The sequence below is a fragment of the Equus asinus genome, chromosome 20 (assembly GCF_041296235.1).
Source record: "Equus asinus isolate D_3611 breed Donkey chromosome 20, EquAss-T2T_v2, whole genome shotgun sequence".
NCBI lineage: Eukaryota > Metazoa > Chordata > Mammalia > Perissodactyla > Equidae > Equus > Equus asinus.
Genome location: NC_091809.1, coordinates 100,157,127 through 100,173,445, shown reverse-complemented (window position 1 = coordinate 100,173,445; position 16,319 = coordinate 100,157,127). Strand labels below are relative to the sequence as shown.

Sequence of the window (16,319 nt, the reverse complement as noted above, 5' to 3'; positions counted from 1 at the left end):
AAAGATTATCTTGATTTGGGCCCTATGTAATTTGTTGATTTTACTGGCATCTACAATAGGTATGGCTGGTTGAGTAATGATTATTTTGGAGGATAAGATCTGCATAAAATATTTGTGAATGATTCATTTTAAGAAGAAATAAGTAGAAAATAAGTAATAAGCAAAACAATACCTTTTGTACCAAGGTTCATAAAAGGATAATGGATACTTGAAGTATTTCATCTCTAGTACTCTGAAGAGAAATCATGACAGATTACTTTATAGTAGATTAAGACTCCATTTTGTATTTAAATATATAAAAAAGTGTATTTTTAAGTAAATATTGTCCTCAAGTCTACAAATACAAGATGAAATAATTTTAAATCCCATTTGTTTTTGTTTTTGTTTTGTAGCTTTCCTAATAGGATGGTTCTAGGAAGAACACACATAAAAGATGTAGCAGCCAAAAGAAAAATTGAGTTAAACAGTTATTTACAGAGTTTGATGAGTGCTTCAACAGATGTAGCAGAGGTGACTGTTCTAACTGAAAAATAATAACATGCTATTTTTTGTGCTACACTATATTTAAATTAATAAATCTTTTTCTTCCTCTATCTTAGTGTGATCTGGTTTGTACTTTTTTCCACCCTTTACTTCGTGATGAGAAAGCTGAAGGAATAGCTAGGTCTGCAGGTGAGATTCTTTTTTCTCTTTATTGATAATTCATGGCTTCCCTATGACCTGCAAGTCTGTAACTTCTCAGTGGATGTGGCAGAGTGACAGCAGGGTTATTGGCTGTAGTCTAGTGAGAATGAGAGGAGGGCATTCTTTCTAAGCCAGTCTATTTCTGGATACACTTAATTTTCCTGATGGAGTGTGATTACTAAACAAATATCTGTCAGTGACTACCAGGTTCTTTACCTTTTTTCCCCCATGTGATGGTCCTGGAATTAAAGTAAAATTTTTTATTGCAGCTTGAACCACTGCAAGCAAGAAAAAATAAAGATGAGCATATTTCTATTTTCAGATGCAGGTCCCTTCAGTCCTACTCCAGGCCAAATAGGAGGAGCAGTGAAATTATCTGTGTCTTACCGAAATGGTACTCTCTTCATCATGGTGATGCACATCAAAGATCTTGTGAGTGATTGCAAATAATGATGAGTGTAGAGGGAACCTGTGCCTTAGTAGGAAGCACTACTGTTAAGGAAATGCTTTTTTTTGTAGGTTACTGAAGATGGGGCTGACCCAAATCCATATGTCAAAACATACCTACTTCCAGATACCCACAAAACATCCAAACGTAAAACCAAAATTTCACGAAAAACTAGGAATCCGACATTCAATGAAATGGTAAGTTAAAGTAATTTCTAAAGGTTTCCTAGTTTTGTTGTTTTGAGATTTTAAAATTTAAACACTTTAAAATTTTTAGATATCAGTTGCTGAACTATGTATTGTACTAGTTAAGCAAAACAATAGTAGTCCAATGGTATTTAATAAAATGGTGCAGAATTGAACCCTTAGTCATAGACCTTTAGACCTTTTAAAAAGATCTCAGGGGCCATTATTCAACTCCTTTTCCAGTGCTTGAACCCTCTCTATAACGTTTTCAAAAGTGGATGTCCAATCTGTGCTGAAATCGTTCCAGGCCATCTAGTTGGTTTTGGGCAGCTCCAACTCTTGTTTTTTTTACTGAGCTGAAATCTTCCCCCCCTGTAGTTTGCACCTGTTGGTCTCAGTTGTCCTTCTTGGAACCACACAGAACTCCTCTTTTCCTGCTACGTGGCAGCCCTTCAGATAATTGAAGTTAGGTGCCCCTCCTGTTTATTCTTTTAAAGCATCTTCAGTACCTTTACCTTTGTTTGATAGAATGTAGTTTCAAAATCATCCTCCTAATTTGTTTTATCTGTCAGCAACCCTCTTAAAATAGATTGCCCCCAACTGAAAGCAGTAAGCAAAGCATCAGCCGAACAGTGGGGAGCAGAACTGTGACCCTGCTGAGCTACTCATGGTCAACTTATAAACTTAGTAATTTATTAAAACCCACTAATCCTTAGTCAACTACTTCTTTAGGATAAACACCACGTTATTTGTGTACATGAACATTACATCCACACAAAAATGTCTGGGTAGAGATTTGGAAGCAAATAATTCTGAATTTTCATCAAGCTTATAAACTTATGAAAATCATAGAATGTCCTTTCAGCCCTTTACAAGCATATAAAATGTTTGGTGAAGACCAGTTGGTATTATTCTCAAGAAGTGGTATTGGCTTTTTTCTAGTTAGTGTTGTACTTTCAAGAAAATGAAGTGTGGTCAGTTTTTTAGTTTTTATAGTCAAACAGTGGGAAGGGCTAGGTTACGGAGATGTTTCTCAGAAGTTATGGTGAGGCTTTCTTGAAAAAAAATTCTAAGTGTTTAATGTGGTAAATGTTTGCAAGAATAGTTTTCAACACTCCGTATTTGCTGTACACTGCATTTATAGTTTATGAGTTTGCACTGAATTATGGATAATCAGAAATTATCATTTCATGGTATATAAAATCCAACAGGAAAAAGACAACAAAAGGAAATTTTAATTTCTCATTTTTTGTAAAATAATTATAATCATGCTATCCCTACTTGCTTCCTTCCATTCTCTTTTTCCCAGCTTTAGATCATCTTAAGACATACTACCATGTAATTTCTCTTCCCTTACCCCTACTTCTGTGTCAGAAAAAACATGCTTTTAGTTTTTAGGCAATAGTAATTTTCTACTTTGTGCATTCCTATGTCAGACACTCAGAGGAAGGATAATACAATCCAAGACTCCTAAAATATAGAATGTGCATCTGAAGTATGAAACAAATCCTACCAGATGTGTCATGATCTCAATGTCATTAATTGTAGTCATGCTAATAATCTCACTTATGTTTTTATTTAAAATAATCCAAGAAACCAGACAAATAAATAATTTGTAACTTACTGTTTCTTTTTTGCCTTTGCTGTAGCTTGTGTACAGTGGATATAGCAAAGAAACCCTAAGACAGAGAGAACTTCAACTAAGTGTACTCAGTGCAGAATCTCTGCGGGAGAACTTTTTCTTGGGTGGAATAACCCTGCCTTTGAAAGATTTCAACTTGAGCAAAGAGACAGTTAAGTGGTATCAGCTGACTGCAGCAACCTATTTGTAAGCTAGTGAATTTCTGAGCTTTGGAAGCAGGAGCAGTTAGACTGGTACACACACACACTTGTGAACTTTGTATAGTATTTTTATACTTGGACAGAAATTATAAAGTAAATGTACTTGCTGCATTTCAACACATTTTTTGGACCAACAGTCATATAACTTTTATGAATTTGTTGAAGTCATTGCCGTTTTAAAGTCATATAGAATACTATAAACCCTACACTTAATATACAGTAAGTCCTGAAAAAGAGCTTGAGCTGGTGAAGGATTTAATCCTTTCTTGAGTAATTCCGTTTGGTCTGATAGTACTGTGTCAGCTCAGCCAGCTGTTGTGCATTGTTTCTCACACAGACACAGTGTGTTTGTTTGCCTGTTTTGCACCTTTTACAGCCTTTACCACTGTGTATGTTCACAAACACCAAAGGAAAGGAAAGGTTCAGGATGATCCCATAAAATGAGCTGCTATTCACAGGGCCGAAAAGCAAAGCACAAATAATAGTTATGTTAAGAACTACTAAGTAGTTTATAGAAGTAGAGGAAAACAATATTGCTTTTAAAAATTCATGTCTTCAAAGCCTTTTTCAGAATAAGTGCCAATCACTGAAGTTGTAAATAATGGTGCCTTAACTTCATATGCTTCCCTGGCACTTCATTCTGACTTTTTTCCTGACTTGATAAATAACTAGAAAGTAGTTTTCACTCACTTTCAACTTATTAAAGACAAGAAATTATGTATACTAATGCTCTTCTCACAGAAAGATCATTTTCTCCACTTCTGATACGTGACTTAGTTATTTAAACAGTCAGCCATTTGATTTGTTTTCGTTGCCCAGTAACTGAATGAAATTCATCAATACAGCATACACTAAATTCCGTCATTCCATTATAATCCTACATTTATTCCCAAGAATGTGAGTTGAAGTTTGGTAATTTCACCTCCATATATCTATACTTCACTCCCTCATTAAACAGGTGAAAATTGTTCACCATGTGCCCATTCCTGTTTGGTAGAAGAACTCCATGAGTAGGGCAGACGCTTCACAAGAGGCCCAGGACAAGAATTCTAGTGTCCAGACTGAATTTTAATGTAGACTTTTATGGCATAGTTTGTCTTATAAGCTGTCTACTTACATTTGTAAACATTGTACATTCACATGAATTACTGTCCTTAATATAATGGAATTCAGAATCATAAGGGACATGACTGAAATTATTCTACAGTAACCATTAAGCTTCATTTTTATTGTTCATTCAACTTCACACATAATTTTATGTTTAGTTTGGATAAATATATATATATATTAATTCTCATGGCTAGAATAGAAATTCAGACACTTTTTAAATGGTAATAGAGATTGTAGCAATCTAGTTGCTATGAGATAACTGACAAAATATGCAATGAAGAATACCAAGAAAGGAAGGACAATCTCCAATTCAGTTGCCCAGAACAGAATTTTTATGAACTGTGCAAATGTTTAATGTACATGCTGATACTTGCAGAGCAGAAGTAGAAGAGTTAGGGATGTATCAGTGGGACAGGTTAAAAAAAAAACTTGAAGTTTTTGGTGCCTAACACTAATGGTCCATTTGTAGGAAAGTCCGTATGATATATGAATGTCTTTTTCTTTTTTTAATGTTAAAATGTGTTGTCTATTTAATAAGTTAATTAAAATGCAGATCAAAGCACCACCGTTTATTTGCTTTTTCCACATACAGTTAACATGTCCTTAAAGTGTGGTAAGTAGCTTTGCAAATATGAAGAAGTACTAGATATTTTCACTTAAGCTTTTGAGATCTAATTCCATTCCATGAGTTGTCACTTAGCCACTGTAAAAAAAAAAAAAAAAGTACTGTCTTGGTAAAAGGTCATTGTTAATTGGACTCAATGTATACTGCCTATTGCAGTCTGTTACAGCAGTGTCTTTTAGCACAAATAATAGAGCTAGAAAATGTGCTGTCACTTTTCAATTACAGGATATCTGGATTCTTATCTAAAAGTGTATATTATGATTAATACTGTATAGTTAACCAGAATTCAGGACATGTGGTAATATTTTCTCTTAATTTAATTCATGTTGTGCCTTCTTTGGTCATGAAAAACACACACACACACATTTTACATATATTTTAATATAACTTATTTCTTTGTGAAATGTTAATCTTCAGCCCTTACCAAAAAAAGGGACAGAGGCGCCTCTTTGCACTACTACTATCAGTAGATTTTAAATCAACTGTTTTTTTAAACCTTTTGTTAAAGCTTGCATTAAAGTAAATCTGAAACAAAAGTTGAAACTGGCCAAGACACTAATTTTTATGTATAATCACAATGTTTTATACCTATCTTTATTGAGTAAAAATAATTATGCTACGTGGAAGTCCTGCACCAGAAGAATTCTTTCCTCTTGCAGTGTTTTTGGATTTGAAAATAATGGTTTACTCCAAGAACCTGTTATTTTCTCTACTGAGGAACCCAACGTAGAACTTGCACTGACATTTTTATTACTGCCTTTATAAGAATCTCTAGGTATCTAAATGTTAAGGCATGTATGATCTTTGATAAAGTATTCTTTTATCTTTTCACATTAAAGTTGTATAAAAGTTCCAATATCTTGCCTTAAATTGGTTGACTGTTCTTTCTAGGATTCAAGTATTGTGGCATTTAAACAAGAAAACATTCAATTTTGATACTTTGATTTCAGATCAAAAAAGACTGAAGCCCCACTACCATAATTCATAGATTTACTGACATGCTTTTTGACTAGCAGTGCAAATAGGAATGAATATGGCAATTAGTCTCATCGATAAGAACCAAATACTTTAATTATATTAAGGTAGCAAGTAAAGATGTATAATATTTTTATTAATACTTTGAATATATTCAGTGGATTGATTGTGACTTCATAACTGTACTATGATTATATTAAAATATTTCTGGAATAAAGGAACTCTGCTATCATTTCTTTCCTCGTCAACATATTAAGATTTTTGGTTCCAAACTTTGCTATGGACTCACTGCTGCTGTTCTTTGTCTCTCACCCAGGAGTTTACTAGGTTCCAGTAATCCTGAATTTCAGAACTGGCCTGTCAGCTGCCCCTAAAAATGTCCAGATAGTGTGTCTGATTTCTAAGTGTGGTTATTTAAAGGTTTGGATTGCCACTTGCTAGAGCCTGATCACCATTTCATAGAAGTGAGATGCTTCTATGAGTGTGGTCTCTGGTCTGTGGTAGTTTACTTAAATAGTAAATAGTATTGTAACATCATGTTACAGACATCGCTACAGAACAGAGAAATGGAGATTCTTCTAATACCATACCTCCCTCCGGGAGCGGTAACCAGTGTGAGGCTGTGGTTCTCTGACCCTAGAGATAACATGTAAAAGGTCCCAGAGACGATGAAAGAACAATCACTTAAACAATTAGAGCCAGTTTCTTGAGGTGATAAACTCAGTTTCTATCAGGAAAAAAATGACTTTATTTCACCCTTAATTACTCTTTTGAAACGCTTTATCAAATTTTAGACGTACACAAAATTAGGTAACCGTATAATGAACTCCATGAATGAATCCATTGTGTACCTTCAACACTTATGACCTTAGAGCTAATCTTGTTTGATCTGTATTAACTAGGATGTGCCTAGGTGTAGAGATCTTTTTATTTTTTTCTCTTAGGATCCTTAGATCTATGGACCAGTAACTTTCTTCAGTTCTGAATAATTTATTATGACTTCTTTTCCACTTCACTGTTTCTCTCTTTAACTGTTTAACCCATCCATGGAATTTTTAATTTTGGTTGTTGTAGTTTTCATTTCAAGACAACTATTTGGTTACTTTTGTTTCTTTGAATCATGATCCAGGAAAGACACAAGACTGCCAAGATCAATGGGGAAATAGTTTTTTCAATAAATTGTCCTGGGACAATTAGATAACCACATGCAAAAGAATGAAGTAAGACTCTTAGAACATACAAAAATTAATTCAAAATAGATCAAAGACCTAAACATAGCTAAAATTATAAAACTCTTAGAAGAAAACATAGGCGCACATCTTTGTAATCTTGGATTAGACAAGTTTCTTAAGTATGACACAAACAGCACAAGCAACAAAAGAAAAACAAATTAGGCTTCATCAAAATTAAAAACTTTCATGCATCAAAGGACACTATTAATAAAGTAAAAAGACAACTCACAGAATGAAAGAGACTATTTGCAAGTTATAGTTCTGATAAGGGCCTGGTATCCAAAATATTGTATAAAGAACTTTTAAAACTCAACAACAGAAAGCAAACCCAATTTAAAAATGGCCAAAGGACTTTGAATAGCCATTTCTCCCAAATGGCCATCATATGAAAAGATGCTCATCATCATTAGTCATTAGTGAAATACAAATCAAAACTACAATGAGATACCAATCCATACCCATTAGGATGGCTAGAATAAAAAACAAGTGTTGGCCCAGCCCTGCTGGCCTAGTGGTTAAAGTTTGGCACATTCTGCTTCAGCGGCCCAGGTTTGGTTCCCAGGCACAGAACCACGCCACTCATCTGTCAGTAGGCATGCTGTGGTGGTGGCTCACGTAGAAGATCTAGAAGGACTTACAACTAGAATATACAATATGTATTGGAACTTTGGGGAGAGAGAGAAAAGAAAAGTGTTCGTAAGGATGTAGAGAAACTGGAGCCCTGTTACATTGTTGGTGGGAAGGTAAAATGGTGCAGCTGCTGTGGAAAAGAGTTTGGCAGTTCTCAAAAAGTTAAACATAGAGTTTACCTTATGACCCAGCAATTTGAAATATATACATAATCTCCAAGAGAACTGAAAACAGGTACTCAAATACTTGTACACAAATGTACATAGCAGCATTATTCATAATGGCCATAAAAAGGAATGAAGCACCGATACATGTTACAACATGGATGAACCTGGACAGCATTATGCTAACGGAAGAAATCACACACAAAAGGCCACCATTGTTTGATTCCATTTACATGGAATGTCCAAAATAAGCAATCCATAGAGACAGCAAGCAGATTAGTGGTTGCCAGGGGCTGTGGGGGGCGGGGAGAGTGGAGAGTGATTGTTTAAAGAGTACAAGGCTGTCTGGGGTGATGAAAATTTCTGGAATTAATGGTGATAGTTGTGCAACATTGTGAATGTACTAAATAGCACTGAATTGTACACTTTAAAATGATTAAAATAGCAAATTTTATGGTATGTGAATTTTACCTCAATAAAAAAATGTTTAAAAGTCCATACAGTCAATTTTTAGAAACCATTTTGGGGGCCGGCCTGGTCACACAGCAGTTACATTCACATGTTCTGCTTCGGCAGCCTGGGGTTCACTGGTTCAGATCCCGGGTGCGGACCTACGCACCGCTTGGCAAGCCCTGCTGTGGTGGGCGTCCCACATATAAAGCAGAGGAAGATGGGTACGGATGTTCGCTCAGGGCCAGTCTTCCTCAGGAAAAAAAACCCAAACCATTTGATCACTGAACCTCTGCCTTTTTTAATAAATAATTGTGTTAACAGTGACTATTTTTTAGATAGAATTATAATTTTCCCTTTTTCTGTCTTTAAAAAGTCAGAAGGTTCCAATTTACAAAACTTCTCAAAACATGCCACATATAAAGGCACTAGGGCATGGCTTAATAGAGGCAAACAGCATTTGATCACAATTCAACACCTGGGGCGGCCCGGTGGTGCAGCAGTTAAGTGCACACGTTCCGCTTCGGCAGCCTGGGGTTCGCTGGTTTGGATCCTGGGTGCGAACATGGCAGCGCTTGGCAAGCCATGCTGTGGTAGGCGTCCCACATATACAGTAGAGGAAGATGGGCACAGATATTAGCTCAGGGCCAGTCTTCCTCAGTGAAAAGAGGAGGATTGGCAACAGTTAGCTCAGGGCTAATCTTCCTCAAAAAAGAAAAAAAAGGAAAAAAACATTCAACACCTATCATAGTTAATCACATCATAGTTAATCTTTGATATTACTGAATATACAAACATGGCCAGATGAGGTGAATTAAAAACTAGGGCATGGCTTAAACATCACTAAAACCCCAAAAACCCCTGAAATGATAGTTATAATTCCTATTCCATGAAGAAATATTTGAGTCAACATTTCTGTATCCTTATTAGAAAAGTTTTATGGTCTTTTTAACAACTGATTTTTTTTAACAGTGGTATTCTTAAAGCAGTCCAGCACGAGTGTTGGTTATATCACAGACATCCCTCAGTCATTCCACTACAAGACATAACTAACTGACGATGTGGGGGGCTGAGGGCCAATCACTCCAGCAATGCTTGGGACTTAAAAAACTCATGTGGAACGAAGTGACCTGATTCCAACCTCACAGATGTACTCTAATCCAGGTCTGCATTGCTAAATCATATTCTTCCCACTATCTTCTGCTTCCTGAAATAGAGTTTGTAGTCTAGACATCTTCAAATGGGGGAAAAATTACTTATTTAGGTTCATTCTTTCAAATTATTCAGTGCCAACTTCTTGCCTGCCTGGCACTGTTCTGGAGGTAAAAGCAATGAACAGTCTACCCTCACAGTTCAAATTGTATTGGAGGCAGACGACCAAACAAGCAACTAGAAAGGAAAACGTTCGAGACTCACGTGCTATGAAGATCATCAGCAGACTATCGTGCTGGGAGGGGAAGGACTACTTTAGACGGTCTCCCTCAGAGAAGGCCTCCCGGAGATGACCTACAGGCCAGGATCTGAGAGCCAGACCTGGGAAATCTTAGGGAAGAGCCCTTCAGAGAGTGGTAACAGCAAGAGGAAAGGAACATGCTTGGTTACCTTGGAGGGTCAGAAAGCAGGAAGTGTGGCTAGAGTGTTTAGAACCAAGGTGAGTGTGGCAAGGCACGAAGTCAGGAGTCTGGATTTCATTCTAAATGCACTAAGTACAGCAAGGATTTACTCAGGAGAATAATTATCTGACATTTTTAAAAGCTCACTCTGACTGCTAGGTGGAGAATGGGTTATATGTGTTTGGGGTGGGGACTTGGGTAAAAGCACAAACAGCTGAGCTACCACTGAGTTACGCAGATGAGAGATGATGGGGTAACAGTGGAAATGGAAAGAAGTGAATGTATTCATGATATATTTTTGCAGTAGAGCTGAGATGACTCTAATGGGAATAAGACATAAAGGAAAAATCGAGATGCCAAGGTTTGTAGTTTGAGCAGATGGGTAGTGTTTAACTGAAATTATGGGGTCTGGAGTAGGTAGCTAGGGGTGGGGACTGGAATTGGGGCCATGTTAAGCTTGAGATCCTTATCCCCTATCTGGGCTAAAGACATAAATATGGCCAACGATAAGAATGCATCTTTGCTGGGAAAAAATAGATTATTCAGTCTGAATGAAGTTCCTAATGCTTTGGAAAAAATTACTCATCAAATAGTGATAGGTTGAAAGAGTGGGGGTAGCTGTTCTAGTACCTAGAGTTTCTTTCAACAGGCGTTTATTGACCTCCCTCCTCCCCAGGGCCACGCTGTTTTAGAACAAACTCCTTCATCTGACCAGTCTTTCAACGGATTCCTGTGTACTAGCACGGAGTCAGTCTTAAAAGAGTTTCAGTGGCCGTGCCCTTGTGCCAGGAAATTCAGACCCCTCGTTTTCTCCCTCATCCTCCCCACTGCACTTCACCTCCCTACACCCAGCCCCTGCCTTTGCAGTCTTCTTCCCAAAGCTCTGCCCTGTCGCCAACTCTCTCACTCGGCCACGCAGCCCAACGCTCCTCCCCGCCAAGTAGAGCGCCCCACAGCTCTGCGCAGGGGAAAGAGTGGAGGGGTCCCAGGTGGAGCGGTAGGTAGGGGGTAGAGGTCCGCCAGGGCCTGGTTCAAATCCCTGGGCTGGTTCTTCTCTGTGTTCCGGGACCCGTCTCCGGCAAGATCAGATTAGAGATAATGGTAGTGCTGGCTGGGCGGTAGACACTACCCTTACTGCCGGTGTAGCACTTACACCATGGTTTGTACCTGCGAATTTATTAGGGGCAGGGACAGACCTTGAGATATTTAGTGCAAAGACAAAGCCTGGCGCTGGTGAATGAACAACTGTGGCTGAAGCCACATTTGGACTCGTTTCAGGAGCCCAAATTCGCCAGGCGGCGGGGGACAGACAACGGCTTTTCTAGGACAGGGACCAAGTGCACCAACGCCTGCAGTTGTACCTGCTCCATGCCGACTCGCAGGCAGAGACTTGAACCTGCACATTCTCGGGGCTAGCAGCACCTCCAGAAAGCGCATTCCCAGCTGGAGGCTGACTCAGTTTCCCGCTCTGGCAACGACTGAAAGACCGATGCATGCCGGGAAGTGTAGTCCTGTTGTTTGAGGAATCTGATATAACGTGGCAATGCATTTCGGGATATGTAGTCACGCGGGCGCAGGGGTCCACGCGGCGTGGCTCCGCCTCCTTCATGCGGGAACGTGTGAGGTCACTTCCTGCGTGCTAGGTGGCTTCCTGCGGCGTTCGGTCGTTTGCTCTCTTTTTCGCTGCCTGACCGCCGCCATCATGGGTCGCATGCATGCTCCCGGGTGAGCTCGCGTTTCCCAGCTGGTTGCAGGGCTGGGCCGCGGGGGCGGGGGAAGGAGGGAGTGTGGGCGGCGGGTCCAGGGGGTGATGTGGTGGGCTGCTGGGGTATTAGCCCCCCCCTCACCGCGGCGCTGCTCCTCTCCCCAGGAAGGGCCTGTCCCAGTCGGCGCTGCCCTACCGCCGCAGCGTGCCCACCGTAAGTAGCGCGCGGGGACCGGGAGGAGTCGGGAGGAGACTGGCAGCGGTCGCGCGGGGCGAGCCGGGTGGGCGCGGGCAGCGGGCTCCTTGGGCGCCGGCGCGGCTCCTCGGCCTCAGGCCGCCCTCTCCTCCATGCGCAGTGGCTGAAGTTGACGTCTGACGACGTGAAGGAGCAGATCTACAAGCTGGCCAAGAAGGGCCTGACGCCATCGCAGATCGGTGAGCGCTCGTGGCTAACGGAGCCTCTTCCGCCCGGCCTCGTGTACCTGCCGGAGAACGCTCGGCGGTAACCGGGCCCCGCGCGCGCCGTGGAATGCTTTTGCCCGTTTTCCCGGTTTTTCCTGTCGATGACCGAGGGCTCGTGTTCGTTTGGGGAACTGTCAAGTTCTTACTTGGGAGACGGTGGAATTAGAAGTTCTGGTGGTTCCCCCCGCTTCACACAGCGCGGCTGCATGACCAGCGCCCGGTCTCGTTAAGGGGAGGCGTTGGGATTGCCTGCTGGCAGTGCTTGTCGCCCTCTCACAGTTAGATGTGCGAGTCACAGCTGTGTGTGACTGTGCAAGTGGCTTCATTCAGCAGATGTTTGCCTGCTGCGTGGTTCTGGGCCCCGAGGACACAGTGAGCGAAAAGAGGGCAAAACATCTGCCCTCCTGGAGCTGAGGGTCCAGTGGAGGGATTACACACGAGGAAATAAAGGATTCGTGGCCAAGTAGTGAGGCGGTGCTGTTGTGAGATTAAAAAGGAATGTATGTGAATGTCTGGTACATGTTTAATAAACGTTAGCTGGTTTTAATTATTGAACACATACACAGCCGGAATCTCGTGGATTCCTTTGGGGGCCTGTCATCTAGCACGCTTACTATGGTGCTGGTCTTCCAGCACTCGCAGTTTCCACCAGAAGCGTTTTCCTTGCTGTTGGGTAAACCTTCCTTGGATGTCTGAGTGAGCTCTGCGTGCGTTCTCCTGTTGGTCTCTGTGATGTGTAAACTTAAGCCCCATTTTACCGATGGGGAACTTGGAAAGGGACTTGACATCACCTGCTCCAGTTTGTGAGTTTGGTGTGAGAAGTTATAACATGATTCCTTTTCAGGTGTGATCCTGAGAGACTCACATGGCGTTGCACAAGTGCGTTTTGTGACAGGCAATAAAATCTTGAGAATTCTTAAGTCCAAAGGACTTGCTCCTGATCTTCCTGAGGACCTCTACCATTTAATTAAGAAAGCTGTTGCTGTTCGAAAGCATCTGGAGAGGAACAGAAAGGTAAGAGAATGGCACTGCTTGTACTAACTTATTTCAGTAAAACTTAATGCATCTGTCAGCACTATGGTTGTTTTGAAATAAAAATTCTACCGGAAGAGTTTTGGGATAGGAGGCCTTTGGCTCCCCTAGATACAACATGTTCAGTTGGTTGAAAATATTGAGGTGTTTATTTGCAGAGTTTTGCAAATCATTCCTGTCAAGTCTTCTGGAAGCCTTAAATTTTCTTAATGACTTAATCTAGCCACATGAATCCTAGCCTGTGATTCTGTTACAGGGCATTGGGTGACTTTTCATTAGAGAAAGTGCATCGTGTCTATACATTTCTTTGTTAAAATAATGTTCCATAATGTTTAGTCGTTTTGAATGGCTTTCTTGAATTCTCTCCATTTTTAATTTTAGGATAAGGATGCTAAATTCCGTCTGATTCTGATCGAGAGTCGTATTCACCGGTTGGCTCGATATTATAAGACTAAACGAGTCCTTCCCCCGAATTGGAAATAGTAAGTATCAGCCTTTTTGGTTAACAAGAGCAGGAGTTAACCAGATAGTGAATATAGTAGTAATTATTGTAAAAGGCTTGATAGTAAATGTTTTAGGCCACGGGCCATATGGTCAGCTACTCCTCTAGCTCTGCCATTGTAGCAGGAACACAGCCATAGATGTTATATAAACAAATGGGCGTGGCTGTGTTCCATTCAAACTTGACTTACAAAGACAAGCAAAGGGCCATAGTTTGCAGACCCCTGATTTAGAACATGAACAAGCCCTTTGAATCACTTTTAGACGGTGGGTAAAGTTTTAGTTCGTTCCTGTGCTCCCAGGTGTTTATGTTTTCTTAATTTTTGCATGGATTGCTCATTATGGTGCTTAATTTACAAACATTCAGTTTCCACCAGAAAAGTTTTTCTTTATGTTGACCAGTTCTTCCTTGGATGTCTGAGTGAGCATCTTCATTACACTTCAGCACAGTGAACTGATTCAGGAACTTAGCAGTTTGGTGCATTTTATATATTTGGGGTTTATTTTAGCTGTTGGGAAATAACTCATTGGCTGAGAGATTCTGTTAAAGAAAACGGAGGACCTGTATTAATCCAGCTCTTCTCTCTTTCCCCTTTTTTCCTTTTCAGTGAGTCATCCACAGCCTCTGCCTTGGTTGCATAAATTTGTCTATGTACTCATGCAATAAAATCATTGTTTAACTAGAAGCACATTTTGTATTTCTTTCCCTTAAAAAATTGTGTATCAGTCATTCATGAGTGTTGATCTTTGTTGATGTGGAAGTGTTTGGGCAGAATTAGAATTGTCTAATTCCACAGGGAGCAGTAAGCTAGAATCCATCTATTACATCCCTTCACTGCTCAGCTAGTTGTAGTTGAGCAGTTTATAACTTCATGGGTGGTTAGTATATACAGGGCAGTGCGGGGAGGGACTGGAAGCAACTAGGAAGTAGTGACTTGTTTTGATGTCATGGCAAAAATGTTTAAGTATTTTTGATAGATTTGATGTTAAATAGACATGTGATAGAAGTAGACGTGATAGATGCTATCCACAGTGTAGTCTAGCATCAGAAATAAATACATGAAAGTGCCTCTGGAAGAGTGTCTTTAGTATGGAGGGACCTTTGGAGGAAGTGACATTTGATCCCAGTCTTGCTTGTGAGGCTTAAAGATGAGGAAGAAGGGATTTAGGGAACAGTAAGCGAGCATAGTTCCATCTGAAGCAGAGGGAACGGGAAGAATTGTGAGATGAGCTCAGGTCCCTGAACCTTGCAACTTTTGGGTGAGTTAAAATTAACCCACCTGGGTGTTGTCAGGATGTTTTATTTAATTCATAAAACCACCTAATGAGGTACATGGGTATCCCTGTTTGAAAGAGGCAAGTCTCTTGAACGACGAGTGAATTGTTCAAGGTTGTAAGACCAGGAAATGATAAGCTGCATGTCTAGCTGGTTCACAGAGCCACAGTCTTTCAGACTTTAGAAAATGTTCAAGCAGGCCACTTGTATGTGCTGATTTTTTTCTAAGTGTTTATCACTTGAATGAGTATATTTACTAATAGGCTTTTTACTTAAGCTTTACGCTAAGCAGTAGTCAAAGTTGAGTTTGAAATCACACTACCAGGCAAAGTCCCTTGTTTTCAAGAGGCCAATATGGTAACCAGCATCCACAGCCTGTTGGTGCTGGGCTCAGGAGGTACAGACACCCGAGTCCCGTTATTCTGTAGGACACATATACTCGCCTACCTAGCATGCGCTCTGTGCTGGGTGTGCAAACTGATTCAGTCTCCCCTTCCGCATGGGCTTCCAACTATGGGAAACAGGTGTGGGATCTGTTTAGTATTTCACCCAATTCTTACTTAGTGTTAGATGTCTAAGTTTTTAATCTCTACAAGAGGCTAACCATTATAAACCAAGATATTTACTGTATTAAGGCAACCATCTCCAAGAGTGATGAACAAGTAATACAAGGTAACACACCACACAATCCTTTGCAAGCCCTACAAAGTTAGGCAAGTTGTGGAGTATGGATAGTTGTGGATCAAAAACTAGTCAGTAGTTGTACGTGGGGCATTTGGTGTTTCAAAGCATCTCTAGGTTTTCTTTTTAATTATAAGAAGTATTTACAGGGGCCGGCCTCGTGGCTGAGTGGTTAAGTTTGTGCACTCTGCTTTGGCGGCCCGGGGTTTCACTGGTTCGGATCCTGGGTGTGGACATGGCACTGCTTGTCAGGCCACGATGCTGAGGTGGTGTCCCACATAGCACAACCAGAGGCACTCACAACTAGAATGTACAACTATGTACTGGGGGCCCTTGGGGAGAAGAAGAAGAAGAAAGATTGGCAACAGATGTTACATGGCAGTCTTTTTAGAAAAAAAAAAGTAATGATAAATACTCAAAGTGCATGAGCATGGCATTTCTTCACATCCTTTCAAAACTTTTTAATTGTTTAAATCTTTGTTGAGAGAATGATATTTTATTTCTTTGATTACTATTGAATATCTTAGGTTTACTTTTTGTGCCTTGTCTATTCATCCCTGTTCCACTTTCGCTTTTGGAACATTGTCATTTTTAACTCTTTATCGTGTGTTACAAATACTTTTCCTAGTTTATTCTCTTTCCATCTTGTTTATGGTATTTTTGCTGTAGAAGTTTAAGAATGTTATTGACACTGTCACTAATGA

The 16,319-nt window shown here is 40.2% G+C and overlaps 2 protein-coding genes across 4 annotated transcripts in view; both read left to right on the top strand.

Annotated features, from left to right (window-relative positions):
• PIK3C2A (phosphatidylinositol-4-phosphate 3-kinase catalytic subunit type 2 alpha) overlaps positions 1-6,086 on the top strand; it is a 91,397-nt gene extending 85,311 nt beyond the window's left edge. For all 3 annotated transcript variants that reach the window (XM_014847863.3, XM_044752083.2, XM_070491236.1), the window contains exons 29-33: positions 393-510; positions 600-672; positions 1,007-1,116; positions 1,204-1,329; positions 2,967-6,086. In XM_014847863.3, coding sequence (XP_014703349.1) covers positions 393-510; positions 600-672; positions 1,007-1,116; positions 1,204-1,329; positions 2,967-3,149 — 610 coding nt within the window. In that variant the 3' untranslated portion in view covers positions 3,150-6,086. The remainder of the gene's footprint in view (positions 1-392; positions 511-599; positions 673-1,006; positions 1,117-1,203; positions 1,330-2,966) is intronic.
• A 4,804-nt stretch (positions 6,087-10,890) lies between these two features.
• Positions 10,891-14,344, top strand: RPS13 (ribosomal protein S13). The gene is made up of 6 exons (XM_014847862.2): positions 10,891-11,683; positions 11,829-11,877; positions 12,020-12,098; positions 12,970-13,139; positions 13,539-13,639; positions 14,267-14,344. The coding sequence occupies exons 1-6, from the start codon at positions 11,502-11,504 to the stop codon at positions 14,298-14,300; spliced, it is 615 nt and encodes a 204-aa protein (XP_014703348.1). The 5' UTR covers positions 10,891-11,501; the 3' UTR covers positions 14,301-14,344.
• Positions 14,345-16,319: the final 1,975 nt, after the last annotated feature.

Excerpts from the sequence above, each read along its gene's own strand:
- RPS13 (XM_014847862.2), top strand. The coding sequence starts at position 11,502 with ATGCATTTCGGGATATGTAGTCACGCGGGCGCAGGGGTCCACGCGGCG. Across the intron at positions 11,684-11,828 it reads GGTCGCATGCATGCTCCCGG|GAAGGGCCTGTCCCAGTCGG; the intron begins GTGAGCTCGCGT and ends TCCTCTCCCCAG. Across the intron at positions 11,878-12,019 it reads ACCGCCGCAGCGTGCCCACC|TGGCTGAAGTTGACGTCTGA; the intron begins GTAAGTAGCGCG and ends CTCCATGCGCAG.